This window comes from Girardinichthys multiradiatus, chromosome 10 (assembly GCF_021462225.1).
Source record: "Girardinichthys multiradiatus isolate DD_20200921_A chromosome 10, DD_fGirMul_XY1, whole genome shotgun sequence".
NCBI lineage: Eukaryota > Metazoa > Chordata > Actinopteri > Cyprinodontiformes > Goodeidae > Girardinichthys > Girardinichthys multiradiatus.
Genome location: NC_061803.1, coordinates 15440868 through 15460574, shown reverse-complemented (window position 1 = coordinate 15460574; position 19707 = coordinate 15440868). Strand labels below are relative to the sequence as shown.

The window sequence follows — 19707 nt, the reverse complement described above, 5'->3', positions numbered from 1 at the left end:
CAATAGCAGTTTCTGCTTGAACGGCACTGAGCCCCTTCTTCTGCACCCAAAAACAATCTAAGTTGGTCTATCAACAGTCTAACCTAAAAATGCGTTTTGGTGGGTTTTCATAAGTATAATAAAAGTCTAACAAATCTCTAACTTTGAATTGAAGTGTCTGCCGCACTGGATAAAGAGCCAAGCCATTCATATTAAAACCTGCCATTGTGGCAGGAGTACAGAGTTATGTGTGATCACACAAATCAAACCTGAAACTGCCAAACATGAGCAGAAAATTTAAACCATGACACACAGGATGAGTGTGATGATGCTGTTTAAAGTTACCCTAAATGTAAGTTTCCCAACACTGAAACACTGTCTAAAAATACAATGAAGATTTGTGTTTTGTTTGGCTCTCCTATCAGTGGAACTGTGTATGTTTGAATTAGATTTTCTCAGCTGCCAAAAAAAGAAGGCTCATTGTTTACCATTTCCTTGCTGGACATTTTTTCACTGCATTAACTCAAATAGTTTCCTTAAAGGAAAGCAGTTCGGCATTTTGCTAAAAACACACCTCGGAAACCACCCTGACACTCTCCCTTTCCCCTACACCCCCCCTTTTTTGCTGACAGGACACCTGTAACCTGTAACTCTATGCGTTACATTAACGCTCAGCATGGACTCCTGCTTTACTTGCACTGCCATACTTGCACAATGATCACCTGCACTGTTGTATTGCTCTTGCATCTTATACTGCTCTATACTTACTCTCACTCACTTAAAACTGTGCACATATATTTATATTATATTGTAGATATGTTTATACTGTTTAATTTGTATTGTATTGCACTGACTACGCCAAAACAAATTCCTTGTATGTCCAAAAACGTACTTGGCAATAAAGCTTTTCTGATTCTGATTCTGATTCTGATTCTCTACATGCAGTCAACAGTCAAAGCTGTGGAAATGTCAGATCACTTGTCAGGTTAAGAGCTGAAAACGTTGCTTTTGTTTCATCATCATTCCTCAAAAGAAAAGAGTTTCCTGTAAGAAATAATGGGAAAAATCTGCTTTTGAATGCTTTCCTTTTCAAGTATCAGAGTTTTGCAATGCAATTTAAGCTCAGCAACCACAACCGCTGGCAGCACATGCATCACTGTCACTGTCTCAAGTTTTGCAGTTGAGTATCGTTTCTGGGACACTTGCTTCTGAGTACAAAAGTGCCTTATCATCATTGTATAAAGAGTTATGCTGCAAATAGCTTTGCACTTTTTTGGATTATGCTTTACAGAGCTCACTTCCCAGATGACGCTGCAATACAGCTCATCTACACCACCAGCGATTGTTGCACCATGCACAGTAGATGCATGTTGAAGCAACAAGAGGGAGACATATTGACAAATGGTCAAGGCATGCAGTAGGCTTGCTTGCAACAAACATTATATTTGGTGTAAGATATTAAGCATTTTTAAGTCAAACAGCCAAGTCCATGTAACGTTACCAGTTATTGCTGTGAAAGTCCAAGTCAGGTTCAAAGTCTTTTGGGATTTGATGAACTCGAGTATAAAGACATTACATTCAGACCTGATTCCAAGTCATGTGAATCCAGTCTGCACCTCTGCTAACATATAAGAGCTACAAAATTTAGACAAAATAATGTTTATCTGCCTTTGATTAACCGTATATTAATAATAAAATTCAGCTGCAGTCAATGAGGGAAATATGAAGCCCTTCAAAATTATCAGCACTTTCAAGATGTGTGCAAAAGCCTTGACATAAATTATTGTGATGGAGACTAGGTGACCACAAAAGTTCTCTTTCCGCAGTGGTTCTCTAACAGTAAGCTTTAATGATTTCCTGCCTGCTTATTGTACATCGTGAGAAGATAACATTAGACCCTTGTTTAGCTTTGTTTGTTGCAGTTTTTTTTTACTTTTTAATACTTTCTTGTAATTTCCTGCCTTACTATTTTGAGGAGCCATATGTGAGTTTTTACTACCCCAGGGAAACAGGAAAACTAATTTAAAAAAAGTAAACTGTAGATTATTAAATTATAATCTCTTATAGTGGAATATTTTTCTGAGTGAATAAATAATTACATTTACATTTATTTTAGGGATTCTTACACATCTTCACCAGAGATCTTAATAATGCTATATGTAAACGTTTGCTCTCATATAATTCCTAGTTTTATCTTTTTTGGACACATTTGAATGTTTCAGATCATCAAACTAATTCTAATTGTAATACCCGAGAAAATACAAATGCAAATGGTTTTATTTATATGGGGAAAGAAGCTATCCCATGTGAAAAAGCAATTGCCCTGCTTGTTAAATCATGACTTGGCTGTGATTAACGCTTTTTTGTTTTCAGAAGCTGAGTTCATGTTTACTAGCAGTTTACTAGCAGTTTACTAGCCTGATCAACAAGCCTGTCTGACCACATGAAGTAGGCTATCACAACACATCATAATCCAATATAAAGAAATTCAAGAACAGATGTGAAACAAAGTTACTGTGAGATCTTGTCTGGAAAGTTACAAATCTGTTTCTATGGGTCTGAGACTCCTGGGAACCACAGTGAGAACCATTATCCACAAATGTAAAAAACATGGAACCGTGGTGAACCTTCCAATGAGTGGCCATCTTATTAAAATCACTCAGAGATTATTTTCTCTTTTGTTGTCTGGTTTTAACAGCTTCTTTTGCAGATGTTTTGGGTTGACCAGATTTTTACATATGAATAAAATTGACAAAAAGAGGCTACTGCTAATAAAATGCTGAGAAGGGAATTCGATGTTTGAATGAGATGTGATGAAGCATGAGCACATCCAAAAAAAAGTCAGATTTCATGACATCTCATATAAAATAAGACACCCCCACCTGCTGGATAACATTTGCAAAAACCTATTACTGACCGCAAGCAAAGCTATAGGTCCCTCTACCAATATTATTAATTTTACAATACTTGTTTATTTTTACTTTTTATTTTCTGAAGTAACACTAAGGCAGAAAAAACTTTAGGAATCAAGTAGATTATGAGAAAGCAAATACAAGGTGGGTTGAGATGAAGTTAATGACTGGATTGGAACTTAAAATACAATAATATATATACAGGTCCTTCTCAAAATATTAGCATATTGTGATAAAGTTCATTATTTTTCACAATGTCATGATGAAAATTTAACATTCATATATTTTAGATTCATGGCACACTAAATGTGAGTGCTGTATCAAGGCACCTCAGTGGGAAGTCTGTGGGAAGGAAAAAGTGTGGCAGAAAACGCTGCACAACGAGAAGAGGTGACCGGACCCTGAGGAAGATTGTGGAGAAGGGCCGATTCCAGACCTTGGGGGACCTGCAGAAGCAGTGGACTGAGTCTGGAGTAGAAACATCCAGAGCCACCGTGCACAGGCGTGTGCAGGAAATGGGCTACAGGTGCCGCATTCCCCAGGTCAAGCCACTTTTGAACCAGAAACAGCGGCAGAAGCGCCTGACCTGGGCTACAGAGAAGCAGCACTGGACTGTTGCTCAGTGGTCCAAAGTACTTTTTTCGGATGAAAGCAAATTCTGCATGTCATTCGGAAATCAAGGTGCCAGAGTCTGCAGGAAGACTGGGGAGAAGGAAATGCCAAAATGCCAGAAGTCCAGTGTCAAGTACCCACAGTCAGTGATGGTCTGGGTGCCGTGTCAGCTGCTGGTGTTGGTCCACTGTGTTTTATCAAGGGCAGGGTCAATGCAGCTAGCTATCAGGAGATTTTGGAGCACTTCATGCTTCCATCTGCTGAAAAGCTTTATGGAGATGAAGATTTCATTTTTCAGCACGACCTGGCACCTGCTCACAGTGCCAAAACCACTGGTAAATGGTTTACTGACCATGGTATCACTGTGCTCAATTGGCCTGCCAACTCTCCTGACCTGAACCCCATAGAGAATCTGTGGGATATTGTGAAGAGAACGTTGAGAGACTCAAGACCCAACACTCTAGATGAGCTAAAGGCCGCTATCGAAGCATCCTGGGCCTCCATAAGACCTCAGCAGCGCCACAGGCTGATTGCCTCCATGCCACACCGCATTGAAGCAGTCATTTCTGCAAAAGGATTCCCGACCAAGTATTGAGTGCATAACTGTACATGATTATTTGAAGGTTGATGTTTTTTGTATTAAAAACACTTTTCTTTTATTGGTCGGATGAAATATGCTAATTTTGCGAGATAGGAATTTTGGGTTTTCATGAGCTGTATGCCAAAATCATCCGTATTAAGACAATAAAAGACCTGAAATATTTCAGTTAGTGTGCAATGAATATAAAATATATGAATGTTAAATTTTCATCATGACATTATGGAAAATAATGAACTTTATCACAATATGCTAATATGTTGAGAAGGACCTGTATGTGATTATATGTGATGCTGTAAAGGTATGTAAATATATAAATTAAAAAATGAAAACCCAGGCCGCAAATCCGATTTGTCTCTGTTTTATATGCAAGCTTACATTTCAGGTTTGCATTCTGTACATAATTGTTGATGCTAAGTATGCTGTAAAACAGTCATACAACTGCACAATTAACTACTGCACAGTTTCTATTTAATGACTATGTCAAGTATCATAACTTTGATAAAAATTTGAGTATTAAGACAAACATGATTTGCAGCTTTAAGGTGGCTGTGACTCTGTCAATGACTGTAAGTAGATTTTTCTAAAATGGAAAAAGTTGCTGGATTGTTAGTTTTTGTGGGTTTTTTGTTTTTGTTTTTTGCAGTGTAATGGTCGGTCTGTCTCAGCAGGACAGGGGATGATGTTAGGATACAGTAATGGCAGTAGATCTACACATTTCATATAGGCTTACTGGTGTGTTTTTGGGACAAATGTAAATTTGTTTGGCACAAATGCTTTGGAAACAGGATTTTCTGTTAAGCCTTGGCCCACATCTTTTTATACAGTTGCATAATACAAAATTTGAATAATCCAGCCAACAAAGGACTACATCTCTGGGCCTGGAATCCATGATTGTGCAACAAACACTCATGTAAACACTTAAGCGTTTACATATCAGGACATGGTTAAATAACCAGGTCTTTACCAGGTTCTGTACAAAATGTGTGTACAAAAACATACAACAGAATCAACACTATCAGTGTTTGTCAAACAAGATTAAGCCAAAATGAGAAAAAAAATAACCCTATGATTAAAAGCTCTTAGAACAATTTTCAGAAGTCTCATTAGTCATTTACTCTGACTTTATTAGTGTTTTGCATTCTTGTGGAAGAACTTTGGCCCATTCTTCTTCACAGTGTTGCTTTGGTTTATTGAGGTTTTCAGACATGTTTTCTGCATGAGTCTTCTAAGGTCACACCACAGCATTTCAATAAAGTTAATGTCTGGAATTTGACTGCTTCACCTGGGTTATTTTCTTCTTCAGCCATTCTGCTTCAGTTGTGCTGCTGCGTTTGGCATCATTGTTCTGTTGATGTTTGACCCAAACTTCAGCTGTCCGGCAGACGGCCTCACATTTGACTTCAGTATACTTTGGTATACAAAAGAGCTCATGGTCTAAATTTTTCCCAAATGGGAGACTGCAAATTGAGTTGTGACAATAAATAATGTTGATGATTTCATGGTCTACTCAGTGACTGCAAGGTGTCCTGGTTGTGTGACTGCAAAATAAGCCCAAATTATCAGACCTCCAACACTATGTTTCCCTTTTGGTGTGGTCTGTTTTTGCTGTTATGTTTGGTTTGCTCATCACCAAACAATGTCTACTTTGGTCTAATCTATCCAAGGAAATTTGTTTTCCAAAGGCCATACTCTCTTTCGAGACAAGAGGCTTTCTTCTTCAACCAATTAAAACAACCCATGCTTGTTCAATGTTCTTCTTGTTGTTCTGTCATGCAAGTCATCATTTACTATGCTAACTGAAGCCTGTGTTGGAATTATGAATCTGAGATTATTAATATTAATATTTTATCAAATAATATTTCGGTCTGTTAAGGGTTGTCCTGTGAATACCAGCCCAGTGAGGCGATGGTATTAGGACAAAATAGAAAGGTGTGAGGCAATCTCTGACATTATTGAACAGCAAAACTCTGCTCATATATGGAATGAATTCACACAATTTCTTAAAATACAAGAATTTATTAACAAAAATAAGTCAACTCAAAGTCAAACATATTTCAATCAACAAACTCTTTACTATGCTAAAACAATCCAACTAAACTACCAAGCAGAATTAAAGAATAACGAAGACTAATGGGCTATGTACAATATAAACAAGTTGATTAAAGATGGTTGAAAACCATGACCAAAAAGAGTGATGCAACATTACCATGCAATGTTTATGTTTGAGAACCAAGGATTATCTTGAATAATCTGGAAATGAAGTTAAGTTAGTCTTGGAACTAACTTTGGCAATAATCAGCAGACGTTTAGACAACCATTCACAATGCAAGATCAGATAAAATATTATTTTAATAAAATAATGTTTTAAATAATGATCTGCTGAATAAAACCAACCTTCTGGATGACCATTTCTCAACGGTGTCTAATTAGCTGCTTTTATTTATTGAAATAATATTTGAAGAAATATTATTAAGGGAGTATTTTGGAAAAGAGCCAAATCTTTCTGGAGAAATGGGGCTTAATGGTGTTTACTTAATTATCAAATCTAGTAAAATGATGTTTAGGGACTATTATTCACTAGCTTGAAAACTAACAACCTTTCTGTTAAATACTCTTTCGTAGCAAGCACGTGTTCTTACCGGTTAGCAGTTGAGCTAACAAAGAAGCTAATAGCTTAGCACCAGAATTAACACATACCTTTAAAATACCGTTAATAAAAGGGTTAAAATGCATAAGCACGGACGGCACGTTATGATCAATCTTCTGTTTAAAATCACCCTTTAAATAAAGTTTGTCTTAACTTTAAACACAAACAAAGTACACAAAACAGGGCACGTGTGCTGCAGATAGCCTGCTAGCACTAAGGTAGCCGAGTTTCACACAAACAAAACTTCATAAAATGAAAAACGTTTAGATCATTTCATCCTAACTGTTAATGTGCCCAAACCTAACCTCTGAACTGTGGTGAGGAATGTTGTCCAAAAGACGATGAAGTTTGAAGAAGGTATCCACAGTGAGCAAAAGGGTTAGCTTCCCGCTAACCTCCAGCTGTGGATGAAGAACGGCTCGTTGACCACCAACACCACTGCACGGTGATGGGGTCTCTGTTGTCTTCCTTCCAGACTGGGAGACCGCTCCGCTCAGCTTCAGAGACCGCTTCTCTGTAGGGAACTTCTCTGGGACAATTTGCTTCACAGGCCTCAGAGGAAAAAGTAAGCAACTCTCACACCTTAATTTCCCCGTTCATGAATGAAAATACCGGATACACAGACAGTATTTCATTCGTACTTATCTTTGCATATGATCGATGATCGTATGGCTTCCTTGGATCCAGTTGAAGAGTTTATGTGTGTTTGCCAAAAAAGAGACATCAGCGCGCTGGCCCTCCCCTGACCGGTCCCACTAGAGGCCGTGTGGAAAGAGATAGGCTTATTGGAGAGGGGGTGCTCTTATTCAGACAGTGGCATCATGGGAAGTCTGCTGCTACCTCAGTTGCTGGAAGTCAGTTAAATGCAATGTATTTTGAAAGTTCCAGAAGAGTCTGTACTAGAGGCTGACATTTTTTCGGGAGTCCCACGGGTCACGAGATTCCCACGGGAAACCCGCGGGACGGGAGACAGCATCAGTAAAGATCCCGTGATTGGGACGGTACAGGATAAAAAATGAACGGGAGCAGACGGGAGCGGGAGCTAACTAATAGGAGGGAAAATAAACTAGGATCAATTGTCCTTGGAAATGTAAACTGAGACTTTGTTATAAACTTTAAGAAAAAAAAACTTGGATCATTGTGTAGTTTTTTTCCAAGAAGCCTATACTATAATGTGAGTCAAACGAACTACACGACCCACAAGCCAACAGTGCTTCTGCTCGGTGTTTTCCACCTGGGTTCAGGATGGAGGGAACAAACGCAGGTGGAGAACTGGACGTGGTAAAATTGGATTTGTAACGTAAAGTCAGAAGTAAGGACTTATCTATTAAACTCATAGAGCTGACAGGAAAGTCGCAAATATGACCGGACTTCAGGAGAGTTGAATGTAGCGGTGTTAACACGCAGTCTGCTGCTTGTAAAACGTGTTTAGTTGTAATCAAGTTCACCAGTGATTAAAGGACACTTGTAAAACATATTCTGGATTAAATCAGCCCTGCATCTCTTCATTCATCAAACCAAAAGTACCAACATGTGTCAAGTCTCATCTGACCAACAAAATTGCTGCATGTGCTCTAAAGATTTAAGAGGTAAGGTACGGAAGCTCGTGAGGGGACATGGGGAAATGTATTACTTTTGCGTCTCCACGCAATACTTTTGCGTTCGGCATTTTGGAGCAACAGCACAGATGATAAACTGCTCATAAAACAAACAGCACTGATATGTCATTGATATGGTTTATTTGTCATTTGCAGGTTAACATGCAGTAAACAATGCGATAAAATGCGTAGGATAAGAAGAACCGTTCAAATCACGATAAAAACAAAAACATTAATGGTGTGCAAAATGCAGCAGTAATAAGGAAATAAAGTGTCACAGATGTGGTTTCGTGCAGTTTTATGGTCCAGAGTTCAGTAGTTTGTTTGACAGCTTGTGGATATAAACTGTCTTTTAGTCTCATTTGAAGATAATTTTATTTAAGGCTGATTTCAAAATAAAACTCAATAAATCTCAAAACAGGTGTAGTGTTTGTTTCAATTTTGCAGTTATCTGGTTTGGAAACTATCCCACAAAGTATTGCGAAATAACGCAAAGACTATTGCGTGGGGACACAAAAGAGAAAACAGTTCCCCCTTGTCCCCTCGCGGACCTCGTAGAAAGGTTTCATCAAGGGAAGATATTAAATAAATATGTTGTGAAATAGAAAAAAATTGAATGTACCATTAAATGTACAATTTATTTAATACATCATTAAATATTAAGTGTACCACTAATTACGTCATGTCGTCTTTAAAATTATACTTAATTATTCAGTGGCATATTTAATTGCATTATAGTCCATTTCATGATATAATGGTACATTTATTGTTTCTAATGATGTATTAAATAAATAAATGGTACCTTTAATTTAATGGCACATTTAATGTTACATTTCTTTCATGTTACATTTACTTCACTTATGGGACATTCACAACATTTACTTATTTAATTATGATTTTATTGTATTAATTTTGTCCAGTTTGACCCTCCATTCTTGATCCCTGTATAGGAGGTCATGTCAGAATTTGAATCAGGTGTTCTGGAGCAGACACACATCTAAAACTTGCAGAGAAGGGGTCCCTGAGGACCAGGGCTGTGAACCATTGAGGTACAGTTTCTAAATTATGAAGGTAATGCCTTTTTGGCTTTTTTTTCAACAAGTACAGTTCTCTTACTAGGTGCATTTTTCTTTCGTTTCAGCAACTTGAAACATAAAAGTAATGTCATTGTTCAAAGGAAAAAGTCACTTAATAAATGAGTAAAATACAACTATGTACATTTTGTTTATTCAACTAAGATAGGCATGGTCTGTTTCCTTGTTTAATATTTTATTATTTCTTCATTATTATTCTTTTTACTTTAACTGGCCTTTACTACAGCTAAAAACAGGGACCTAACTGGTCCTTCAAAGAAAGAAATTGCCAAAAGACTAAATGAAGAAAACAAAAATGGGTGTGGCACAGGAGTGGGAGTCGTTCTGAATGGGAGCGGGATGGGAGTGGGAGTCAATTTACCAGGAGTGGGACGGGACAGGATTTTTTTCGTTATGCTGGCCTGGGATTGGGATGGGACAAGACATTTTTCTGTGGGAGCGGGATGGGACAGGAGAGAAAATCCACTCCCGTGTCACCCTCTAGTCTGTACCAGAGTTTAATGTTGAAATCCATGGCTGTGGGTCCCAACACCTGTAAGATGGAGCCTTGTGTTTCCCAATTTCTCTGAACATTGCACAGTCTGACCTTGAGCTTGGTAGGAACTTTAAACTTGTGAATATCTTTTTTTTTTTCTCTCTGTAGACTGAGTGACACCAAAACACCTTGAAATTGCCCTAAAACCTTTCCCAGATTGTTGGGCATAAACAATTGCTTCTCCGAGGTTTTGTCTGTGTTTGTCTACCTTGGCCATTTGTTAGCACTCACCAGGATGCTCCAGAGCTAAAGAAAAATGCCAAGCTTATGTAGAAGTTGTCAAATAGATGATAACTGAATAAAGAAGTGCATTTGATTTGACTTTGCTCCTGCTTTTCTCCTTATAATAAAAATATTAAATAAGGACAGCACTGAATCTGTTGTGAGTTTTTATATGTTTGAGAACTGATTCAATATTTTTAGAACCTGCTGAAGACAAATTATTTTTATGATGTGTACACCATAGAATAAAAAAAGTGTGTTCTTGTTTTTTTACATTATTAGTCCCAGTCAGCTTTAAAACCCAGGAATCTATTTGTCAGGACTCACTCTTGCTTTGATTTTCTCTTCATGCACAATTGAAGGCAGATGAATCGTATGAAACCTACAGCAGCTGCTCTCAGCATTAATAAAATAGCCAACATAAAAGCAATGACATCCACAGAATAATATGAATACCAAGGCATCTTGTAAGACTCTGTTCGTAAATGTGCGGCTCCTTTGTGCCTCATGACAAACTCGATCCAGTACACTGCAGTGTCCAAAGGATGCATCGGCTTATCCCGATGGATAGCAGACAGGCGTTTCATGTTATTTCTGTAGGAGGGATTGTTAAGGACATCCTGAACTGCTTCCAGGAAGTTCTGTCGGGTAAGCTTTGCCGCATCCACCACCCTCGCTGCTCCTCGTGCTTCAAGTCTCAGGATGTTTTCAAACTGGTCAAACAGAAGGGGGATGCCGATAATGGGCACTCCGTGGTAGATGGACTCGTAGACACCATTAGTGCCACCGTGGGCCACAAAGGCTTTAATCTTTGGATGACCCAATAGGTCATTCTGCGGCATCCACTTCACCAGAAGGGTATTGTTGCCCAAATTGCTAGGCCGCTCACCCAGATGCCTCCATATGATTTTTTGAGGAAGCTGGGCGAAAACAGCAGCTATTTCTGAGGTGATATCTGTTGGCAGACCTTTAACTAGTGTGCCCAGAGACATCAGAATGACACCATGCTCTCCTGAACTCTGAACAAACACATCCAGCTCTTTGGATAAAGGCTTGGAGGGCTTGCACTGAAATCCACCAATGTAGGCAATGTTTGGCATGGTCGGCCTGGGGAATTCAAAGACAAAGTCTACCCTCATGAGCCAGATGTCTGCACCCTGAAGAAGGTGATAGAACTTCACATCTGGACCAAAGTACTTGTCCACTAGTCTATCGTAGTGAGGACACACAATGAACTTGTCAATGCACGTGTTTAGGAAATAGAACAACATGTTTTTGACTCTTTGGATAAATGTCATCTTGTCGGTCACAGGGTGTGCAGAAGTTGGAACATACGAAGATGGAGACGGAGCCACAACAAAATGGCCTTCTCCACTGGTGATCCATCTCACGTTATAAACTGTTGGCAGCTTTAGTTCATGAGCCACCAGAACTCCAACGGGCAAACCCGGATCAATCAGAACCATGTCAAACTGAGTGTCCCGAAAATTCTGCATAAGAGTCTTGTTCTCAAATATTTCCACTCCCAATAAGCTGGCTTGTTTGTGAATGTCAGACAGTGCATTCAGCATCTCCCAGTAAAACTTGACAAAGCCAGTTACAGATCCTTCCCTCTTTATTTCCAGCATCTTGATGAGAAAGTTCACAAAAAAGTCTTCCTTCTCAATAACTATGGCTTGTGGTAGCGTGACAGTGACGGACCTGTAATGTGGTGCAGATTCTTTGACGTACCAGCTGGTAGCTGTTCGGACCACAGTTACCTCATGGCCTCTAGCATGGAGGTTCTGGATCAACAGGTTCATGTTGACCCAGTGGCTGCCGTCTACTGGGAACACCATAATCTTCCCGGCCTGGACACTGGGACCAGTCAGGAGGCACACATTCAGCACCAGAAGGAGAGACACTCTTGGAAGACTCCCCATCGAATTGCCCTGAGGAAAATGGTCACATATAGGAACTTAGAGGACACTTACAACAACAGTGAAGATACAGTCATTCTGGCATATAAAGCTAGCTGAACACATACGAGATAGCTTAGTTGAGAAACAATTGTAGATCTTTCTGCTCTTTGGTAGCAGCAGCCTGTTACAAAGACACTGTTGTTACAATTTCTGTGTTCATTATTATTAGAAATGTGTTTTCATATTAGTTCATTACTTTGTGTTAAGTTTCTTAGTTTATGTCTTGTATTCTGTCCTCTGCGTATTCTAGTTTTTTCCCTTAAATCAGCATTAGTCCTTCCCCTTGGTTTATAGTTTTCTTTGTGTCTAGTTTAGTTCCCGTTATGTTAATTAGGCTATGTTTTCACTGCAAGCAAATGCGGCCCAAATTCAATGTTTTTGCTCATATGTGACCCATATCTTCCTTTTTCATAGCAGTCAGAATGGCCCAATTCTGATCTTTCCCCCTCCAAATAAATCCGAATTTTGCCACTTTCATATATGGTACAAAATCTGATACGTATCCAATGAAGGGTCATGACACATTTCACTTTAACATCATTGTCCTGGATCTGACCACACATCTACACACCCTCTCTACAGGAGTAATTAGTCATTGCTCTACTAAAGGCCTTTATAAATAGTTGTGCTCTCTTTTTTCTTACCTTTCTAAATCTTGTTGTGATGTGGTCATAATATTGTCAGCTTCCATTGCTCGACAACTTAACAATAACACAGAGATGCTGACATCCGTTATTACTTTTCATAAACAGTGTGCTGCTGTATGATGTCTATATTCTCCTTCTGCACATGCATGTCTCATTGGGGTTGTAAACTGTTCAGATTGAAATCTACTGGTGGTCGCATTTAGTCACTAGTTTGAATGACCATCAAAAAAAATTGGATTATATCAAAAAAGCATTAAGACCTGCAGTTTGAACGTAGCTATGCTCATCTTCCCTTAGTCTGCCTGTTTGCTTCTCCTCCACAGCTGTTCCTCACTGCTTTTCATTGTTTATTGCTGGATCCTTCTGTTACACCATTACACTGTCTGTTATTTTCCCTGTTTCGCTGCCTGTCTTCAATGTCCTGCTTTCCTTGCGGGTTAGCCTGCAAGTTCTCCTTGTCTTCATCATTAAAGTACTACATGTAACCACAGCCTGCCTCTGCACTTTGGTCCTTCATCACTCTACAAACATAACAAAAGTAGAAGTAATTCACTTAAAATAAGCAAAAATAAGCTATAGTGCATAGAAAAACTTTTAAATGTCTTCAGAAAACATGGATAACTACTCATCAAAACCACTTTTAAAGATCTCAAGAAAGTCAAACAACTAGCTTGCAAAGTATACAGGTATTTGAGATGTTTTATTGGAATTTTATGTGATAAATCAATACGTTGCATAACTGTGGTTGAACAAAATGATGCATCATTTCAAAATTCTTCCCAAAACTAGGGCTACATGGTGATGCAGTTGGTAGCACCGTTGCCTTGCAGCAAGAAGGTCCTGGGTTCGACTCCTGGCCAGGGATCTTTCTGCATGGAGTTTGCATGTTCTCCCCTTGCATGCGTGGGTTCTCTCTGGGTATTCCAGCTTCCACCCACAGTCCAAAGACATGGCTGTTAGGTTAATAGGTCTCTCTAAATTGCCCTTAGGTGTGTGGATGAGTATGTGCATGGTTGTTTGTGTGTTGCCCTCTGATGGACTGGCGACCTGTCCAGGGTGTACCCTGCCTCCCACCCATAGACTGCCGGAGATAAGCACCAGCTTATGGTGCACTATGGAAGAAGCGGTATAGAAAATGACTGACTGACTTCCCAAAATTAAGAAAGTGTGGCAGGCATTTGTATTCATCCCCCTTCACTTTAATACCTCTAAATACATTTCTTTGCAATTACATCTTTGTGTAATTGAATCTCAGAATGAATCCAGTTGTATAATGAAGGCTTCAGAAGTTTGTTAAAGAACAAACGGACCAATGAACACAGTAGATATGTCAGGAAAAACAGCTTTAGAGAGTTAAAGCAGAGTTAGATTATAAAACACCAGACAAGCTTTAAACATCTTTTAGAGCATTGTTCAATCCATTGTCTGAAAATGGACAAAGTGACTAAAGGCAAGCTAAATTATTGTGTTCATCAAATCTAACAGGTCAGGGAGGAGCCAAAAGGTCTGTGTGAACTTTGGTTGTGTCACGATCATGCTGTGGGGACCCTGTTCTTCAGGAAACGTAGGGAAGCTGGTCAGAGATTTTGGGATGACAGATGGAGCTTAATACAGGAAAATCCAGGAAGAAAACCTGTCAGAAGCTTCAAAAGAGTTGAGATTGGGACTAACAAACAAAGCTGGTACCCCAAAAGAAAGACAGACTTGCACTTGTAGCAAAAAGTAACAGCCCAACAAAATATCGACTCAGGGGGCAGAACAAAAATGAAAGCCACACTTTTCAGATCACAATCCTAATAAAATACATTAAAGTTTGAGGTTTTAACATAACAAAATGTAAAAATTTTCAAGAGATGTAAATACTTTTTCAAAGCACTGCACAAATCAGTCAGCCAATGGTGTATGTTGTGTTACTGAAACACTATGCCTTAGAACTGAAATAAATTCATGGACATCTAGAAAACATTAGAAAAGTTTTGTTTTTCTCTATGTATGACAGACATTCTAAGTGGTATAGGAATGGCTGAATTTCCTAAACCTCTACACCTACATACACACCTAAGTGACAATCTTTCAAATTTTTCACACACACACTTGTACCTAGAAATTTGCAGTTCTCAGTTTGAATGCATCATATCCTGTATGAGTTTCATGATCCAGATTTTCACACAAAACAGACATGGCTTTGAGGTTTTATTGAGCACATGTTCCAGGGAAACACATAAAGGTTGCTCAATAAATCAAAGTCCACTGGAACACATGCTCTCACTAACGCCTGGTGTTAGATCAGACTCTAATCTCAATATGTGTCCTTAAGAAACTTTATACGAAACTGAAACATTTACAACAGTTATTCCCTGAGGCCACCGGTTTCCTGTCTGCACATCTGATGTTTAGAAAGTCAGTAAAAGTAACCTCTGCTCTGCAGCTCTTCTGTTGAATGCCTTCTGTTACCGCTGTACAGAGAAAGTGTTCTGACCTACCTTAGAACCCTGACACAGAGGAGGAAACGTAGGTCTTGTTCCCTCAGGACACAAAGATCTTTGTGCCTGTGTGGAGAAGGATTTAAGTCCTGATTATTGTGTTATATAAGGAATGTGGGAGGGGTATGTGAGGACTGGACTTCAAGTTCTTCTGTGTGAGTTTGAATTCTGGGAAAAGAAAACATTCTGCCCAGAGCGCCCACCCTCCAACTACCAGACGCTCACAAAAAAAAGAGGAGCAACATTATGATAACAAAATGTTTCTGTCTTAAACAAGGAAATATTCATCAGCTGACAACAAAACATTCCCAGAATATTTCTTGGATGTTGCCAGTGTTATCTTTTATGGAACCAAAAGGTGCTTTATTATGGAAATAGAGGAAATAATAATAATATTTTTTTAACCAACTGGATAGAGAATACTTTAAAATATGCATGTTTACCATACACCTCATTAGGAAAATTATATTGAATGTTGGGGGGAAACAATCAACACACCAGAGGGCGCTATTAACCAGTCTTTTCATCTGAAACGATGGGGCAATGCTATGGAGGACCGATCCTGACAAAATTAAAAATAAAAGCAGAAATATATATATTTTGTTTTTCCTTTTCCTTAAACATGTGTTTTCATCAAGAAATGTAAATGTTTTGTTTTTCCTTTTCCTTACACATGCGTTTTCATCAAGAAATGTAAATGTTTTCTTTTTCGTTTTCCTTACACATGCCTTTTTTCTTTTGACATTTCCTCTCCTCTCTTTTTCCTTTACCGTATGCATTTCTGCTTCATTATGCAAATGAGGAGGGCTGCCTTCTTCTCTCCAGCTCCTCTCCTATTGGTCAATATACAGGAAGAAGGAGGATCCATGTGCAGGCCGAGGGTGTGTCCCAATTCAGGGGCTGGATCCTTCCAAGTGCGTACTTATGGGCTGATTACGTCACAGCGCGGTGCGGAAGGTCTGTCAGATGCTGCCGACAAATGTGTCCTTCTTTTGTCCGATTTGAAGGATGACTTGTGAGTATCCTTCGCGGTCCATCTTTTCCCATGATTCATTGCGGGTCGAAGCGTTTTGGTCAAACAGGGGCAGCCATGGCAGACCACACTGGCAAAAGCTGTGAGTAAACTGTGAAAAATTACACTTTCTGTGACACAAATGAACTTTTACAATGTTTTTAGTGCGGGAATATAACTGTGTAGACGTGAAAAATCTGCTTGATTCATCAAGACATCGCTTAATTTCAACCGTGCTCCGACGTGTTCTGAGTTTTCCGCTCCCACCGTAGTAACTGCCGGTTTGCTTCGCCAGCCCTACCGGCGGTGGAGCGAGCTAGACCCAGTAGAGATCTGACCGGACTATTGGCACTGAGCTCCTGCTGCCAGTCATCACAATGAACGTTATACACAAGTGATTTCTAACAGTTTATGTTAGTATTATTTTAATGTATTGTGTCATTTGTTCATGTAAGTTGATTTGACATTACAGGTGATATTAAAGTTAACCTGAATAAATGGACAATTTTATGTAATCCTACCGTATCGCTGGAGAGTGTGATTGAGAATAAATAAGCTTTTAAATATTCATTTTTGATGAAGAAATATGCTATATGTGTTTTTAAAAGTATATTTATAATTCAGCTAGCATTATAATTTGTGATTCCAGGTACAGTTGAAGAGAAATACACTTTCAAATGCAAGAAAATCTCAGTAAAGAAGTGAAAAGTTTGAAAGAGCTTGTTTTAGGCATTTGCATAGAAATATTTTAATATGTTCTGCAAATTAAGACAAATGTCAAATAAAAAAAAAAGACTTGTTTTACACTGATATTAAGCAAGATGGTTTTTCTTGTTGTTTTTGTTGTTTAGGTACAAAGGAGCAGACGGGCCAGTTTATTAAGCTCAGGGGTGAGAACCACCACCTTTTTACTGGTGCTAAAAACTCAGCCACCGCTTGGAGGTACAATAATAACATTCTTTGCAGTCAGTTTCTGTCCAGTTTCAATAACTCCTATCTTTCTAACTTTCATAAATATCCATCCAGTGATTAACATACGTTTTTAATAACACGCAAGAAGACCCCTCGGGGGGGACGCTTCAACAGTAATAATTAGGGTACAAGCTGGCTTGACTTTTATCTCTGAGGTCTACAGAGATTACAGAGAGTTCCCAGCACCACGCCGAGAGAACCAGTTTCCCAAGGAAGGACAAAGGAATGCGTCACCGTGGTAACGTGCAGTTGGCCGGCGACAGACCGAGGTTTGCTGATGCAAACCTTCGTTCAAAGTGGATGTTTCTTCAAACTTCGTCGTCGCCCGCCCAGACAACTCCTCCTCAGCACGGTTCAAAAGAGGTTAGGGTTTGGGCAGAGAGAAGTGATTTAGGATGAAATTATCTAAACGTTTTTCATTTTATGAAGTTTGGTTTTGTTTGTGAAACTGTGCTATCTTGGCGCTAGCAGGCTATCTGCAGCACAAGTGCTCAGTTTTGTGTTCTGTGTTTGTGTGTTTTAAAATTAAGACAAACTTTATTTAATGGGTGATTTTAAACACACAAGATTGATCATAACGCGCCATCCACGCTTATGCATTTTAACCCTTTTATTAACGGTATTTTAAAGGTGTGTGTTTGATTCTGGTGCAAAGCTATCAGCTTCTTTTGTTAGCTTTAACTGCTAACTTCTTAGGACATGTGCTTTCCTGCTATAGAATATTCACCCAGAAAGGTTGTTAGTTTTCAATCCAGTAAATAATATTTCCCTAAACATTATTTTACTAAACTTGATAACTAAGTAAACACCATGAAGCCCCATTTCTTCAGAAAGATTTGGCTAATATTTCCTTAAATATTTTACAATTTCCTTAATATTTCTTTAAATATTATTTCAATAAACAAAGGCAGCTAATGAGACACCGTTGAGAATTAGTCATCCAGAAGGTTGGTTTTATTCAGCAGATCATTCTTTAAAACATTATTTTAAATAATATTTTATCTGATCTTGCATTGTGATTGGTTGTCTAAAGGTATGCTGATTATTGCCTAAGTTGGTTCCAAGACTAACTTAACTTCATTTCCAGATCCTTCAAGATAATCATTGGTTCTCAAACATAAACACTGCATGGTAATGTTGCATCACTCTTTCAGTCATGGTTTTCAATCATCTTTAATCAACTTGTTTATATTGTACATAGCCTATTAGTCTTCGTTATCCTTTAATTCTGCTTGGTTGTTTAGTTGGATTGTTTTAGCATAGTAAAGAGTTTGTTGATTGAAATATGTTTGACTTTGAGTTGACTTATTTTTGTTAATAAATTCTTGTATTTTAAGAAATTGTGTGAATTCATTCCATGTGTTTGTAGAGTTTTGCTGTTCATTAATGTCAGAGCTTGGCTCACCCTTTTGATTTTGTCCTAATACCACCGCCTTACTGGGCTGGTATTCACAGGACAACCCTTAACAGACCGAAAATATGAAGGTATTAATATTAAATAATCATAGTCACAACACGAGCAATGGAAGATGACAATATCTTGACCATCGGACAATGACCTTAAAGTCGGATGAAATGCAACATGATTTTTCTAGACTGCAGATGCTTTGAAAACTATCGGATACATATCCAATTTTAGTTCCACAAGCACAATTAAGATTTTTTTGGAGGTGAAAAGATCGGAATTGGGCCGTTCTGACTACCATGAAAAAGTTAGATATGGGTCGCATTTGGGTAAATAGTCAGATTTGGGCTACTTTTGCCTACAGTGTGAAAGTAGCCCTTGTCTCTTGTAGTTGCAAAGTAGTTAAAAAGCTACAAGTGTAAAAGGACCAGATCACCGAGGGTTGCAAAGAGAACCTAAACACACCGCCAAGATGGCAATGAGCCTGACACAGCAGAGCACAGGAGCAACAGACCCCTGAACAAGGAGACCCAGAAAGATGCAATTTGTGTGGCACAACCATTCTAATCTCAGAAAAAACCATCATAGATAGAGATATCTATAGATAGAATACTTTTTACACAAATATTACTTTTTACACTCTGCCAAAGCTGTAAGCCACCAAGTCAAACACCTGGAAGGTATGGTCTGATTTGGACTTAATTTGGTTCACATACAGACGAGCAATAATTCTGCAATTACTTCAATTTGCAATAGGCTATCACATTCCAATTGTGTACCAGAGAGCATTTGTGTCAGCCTTATGAGTGGTACAATATTGGTACCAGGCAGTTACCAGGGCGTCTAACAGCTCATCAGAACAGTGATTGAATGTGAACAGACACAGTGTAGTCATGATAGAAACCACCCGCTGAGTTTGACAGGGGTGAGAATTTAGATTTACATGAAGATGAGTGGTCACATCATTCAAGGTATGTTTACATTCACATCTCTGGTCTGTATTTTGACCAAATTACATCCAAATCTG

The 19707-nt window shown here is 38.7% G+C and overlaps 1 protein-coding gene across 1 annotated transcript; it reads right to left on the bottom strand.

The window, feature by feature from the left end:
- Positions 1-10354: 10354 nt before the first annotated feature.
- LOC124874663 (UDP-glucuronosyltransferase 2A3-like) lies at positions 10355-15429 on the bottom strand. The gene is made up of 2 exons (XM_047376114.1): positions 15292-15429; positions 10355-12131 (listed from the first exon to the last, which is right to left on the bottom strand). Exon 2 carries the CDS (start codon positions 12120-12122, stop codon positions 10524-10526), a length of 1599 nt encoding a protein of 532 aa, XP_047232070.1. The 5' UTR covers positions 12123-12131; positions 15292-15429; the 3' UTR covers positions 10355-10523.
- Between the last annotated feature and the right edge of the window lie 4278 nt (positions 15430-19707).

Bases quoted from the DNA above. Each gene is read 5' to 3' on its own strand.
- LOC124874663 (XM_047376114.1), bottom strand. From the start codon at position 12,122: ATGGGGAGTCTTCCAAGAGTGTCTCTCCTTCTGGTGCTGAATGTGTGC.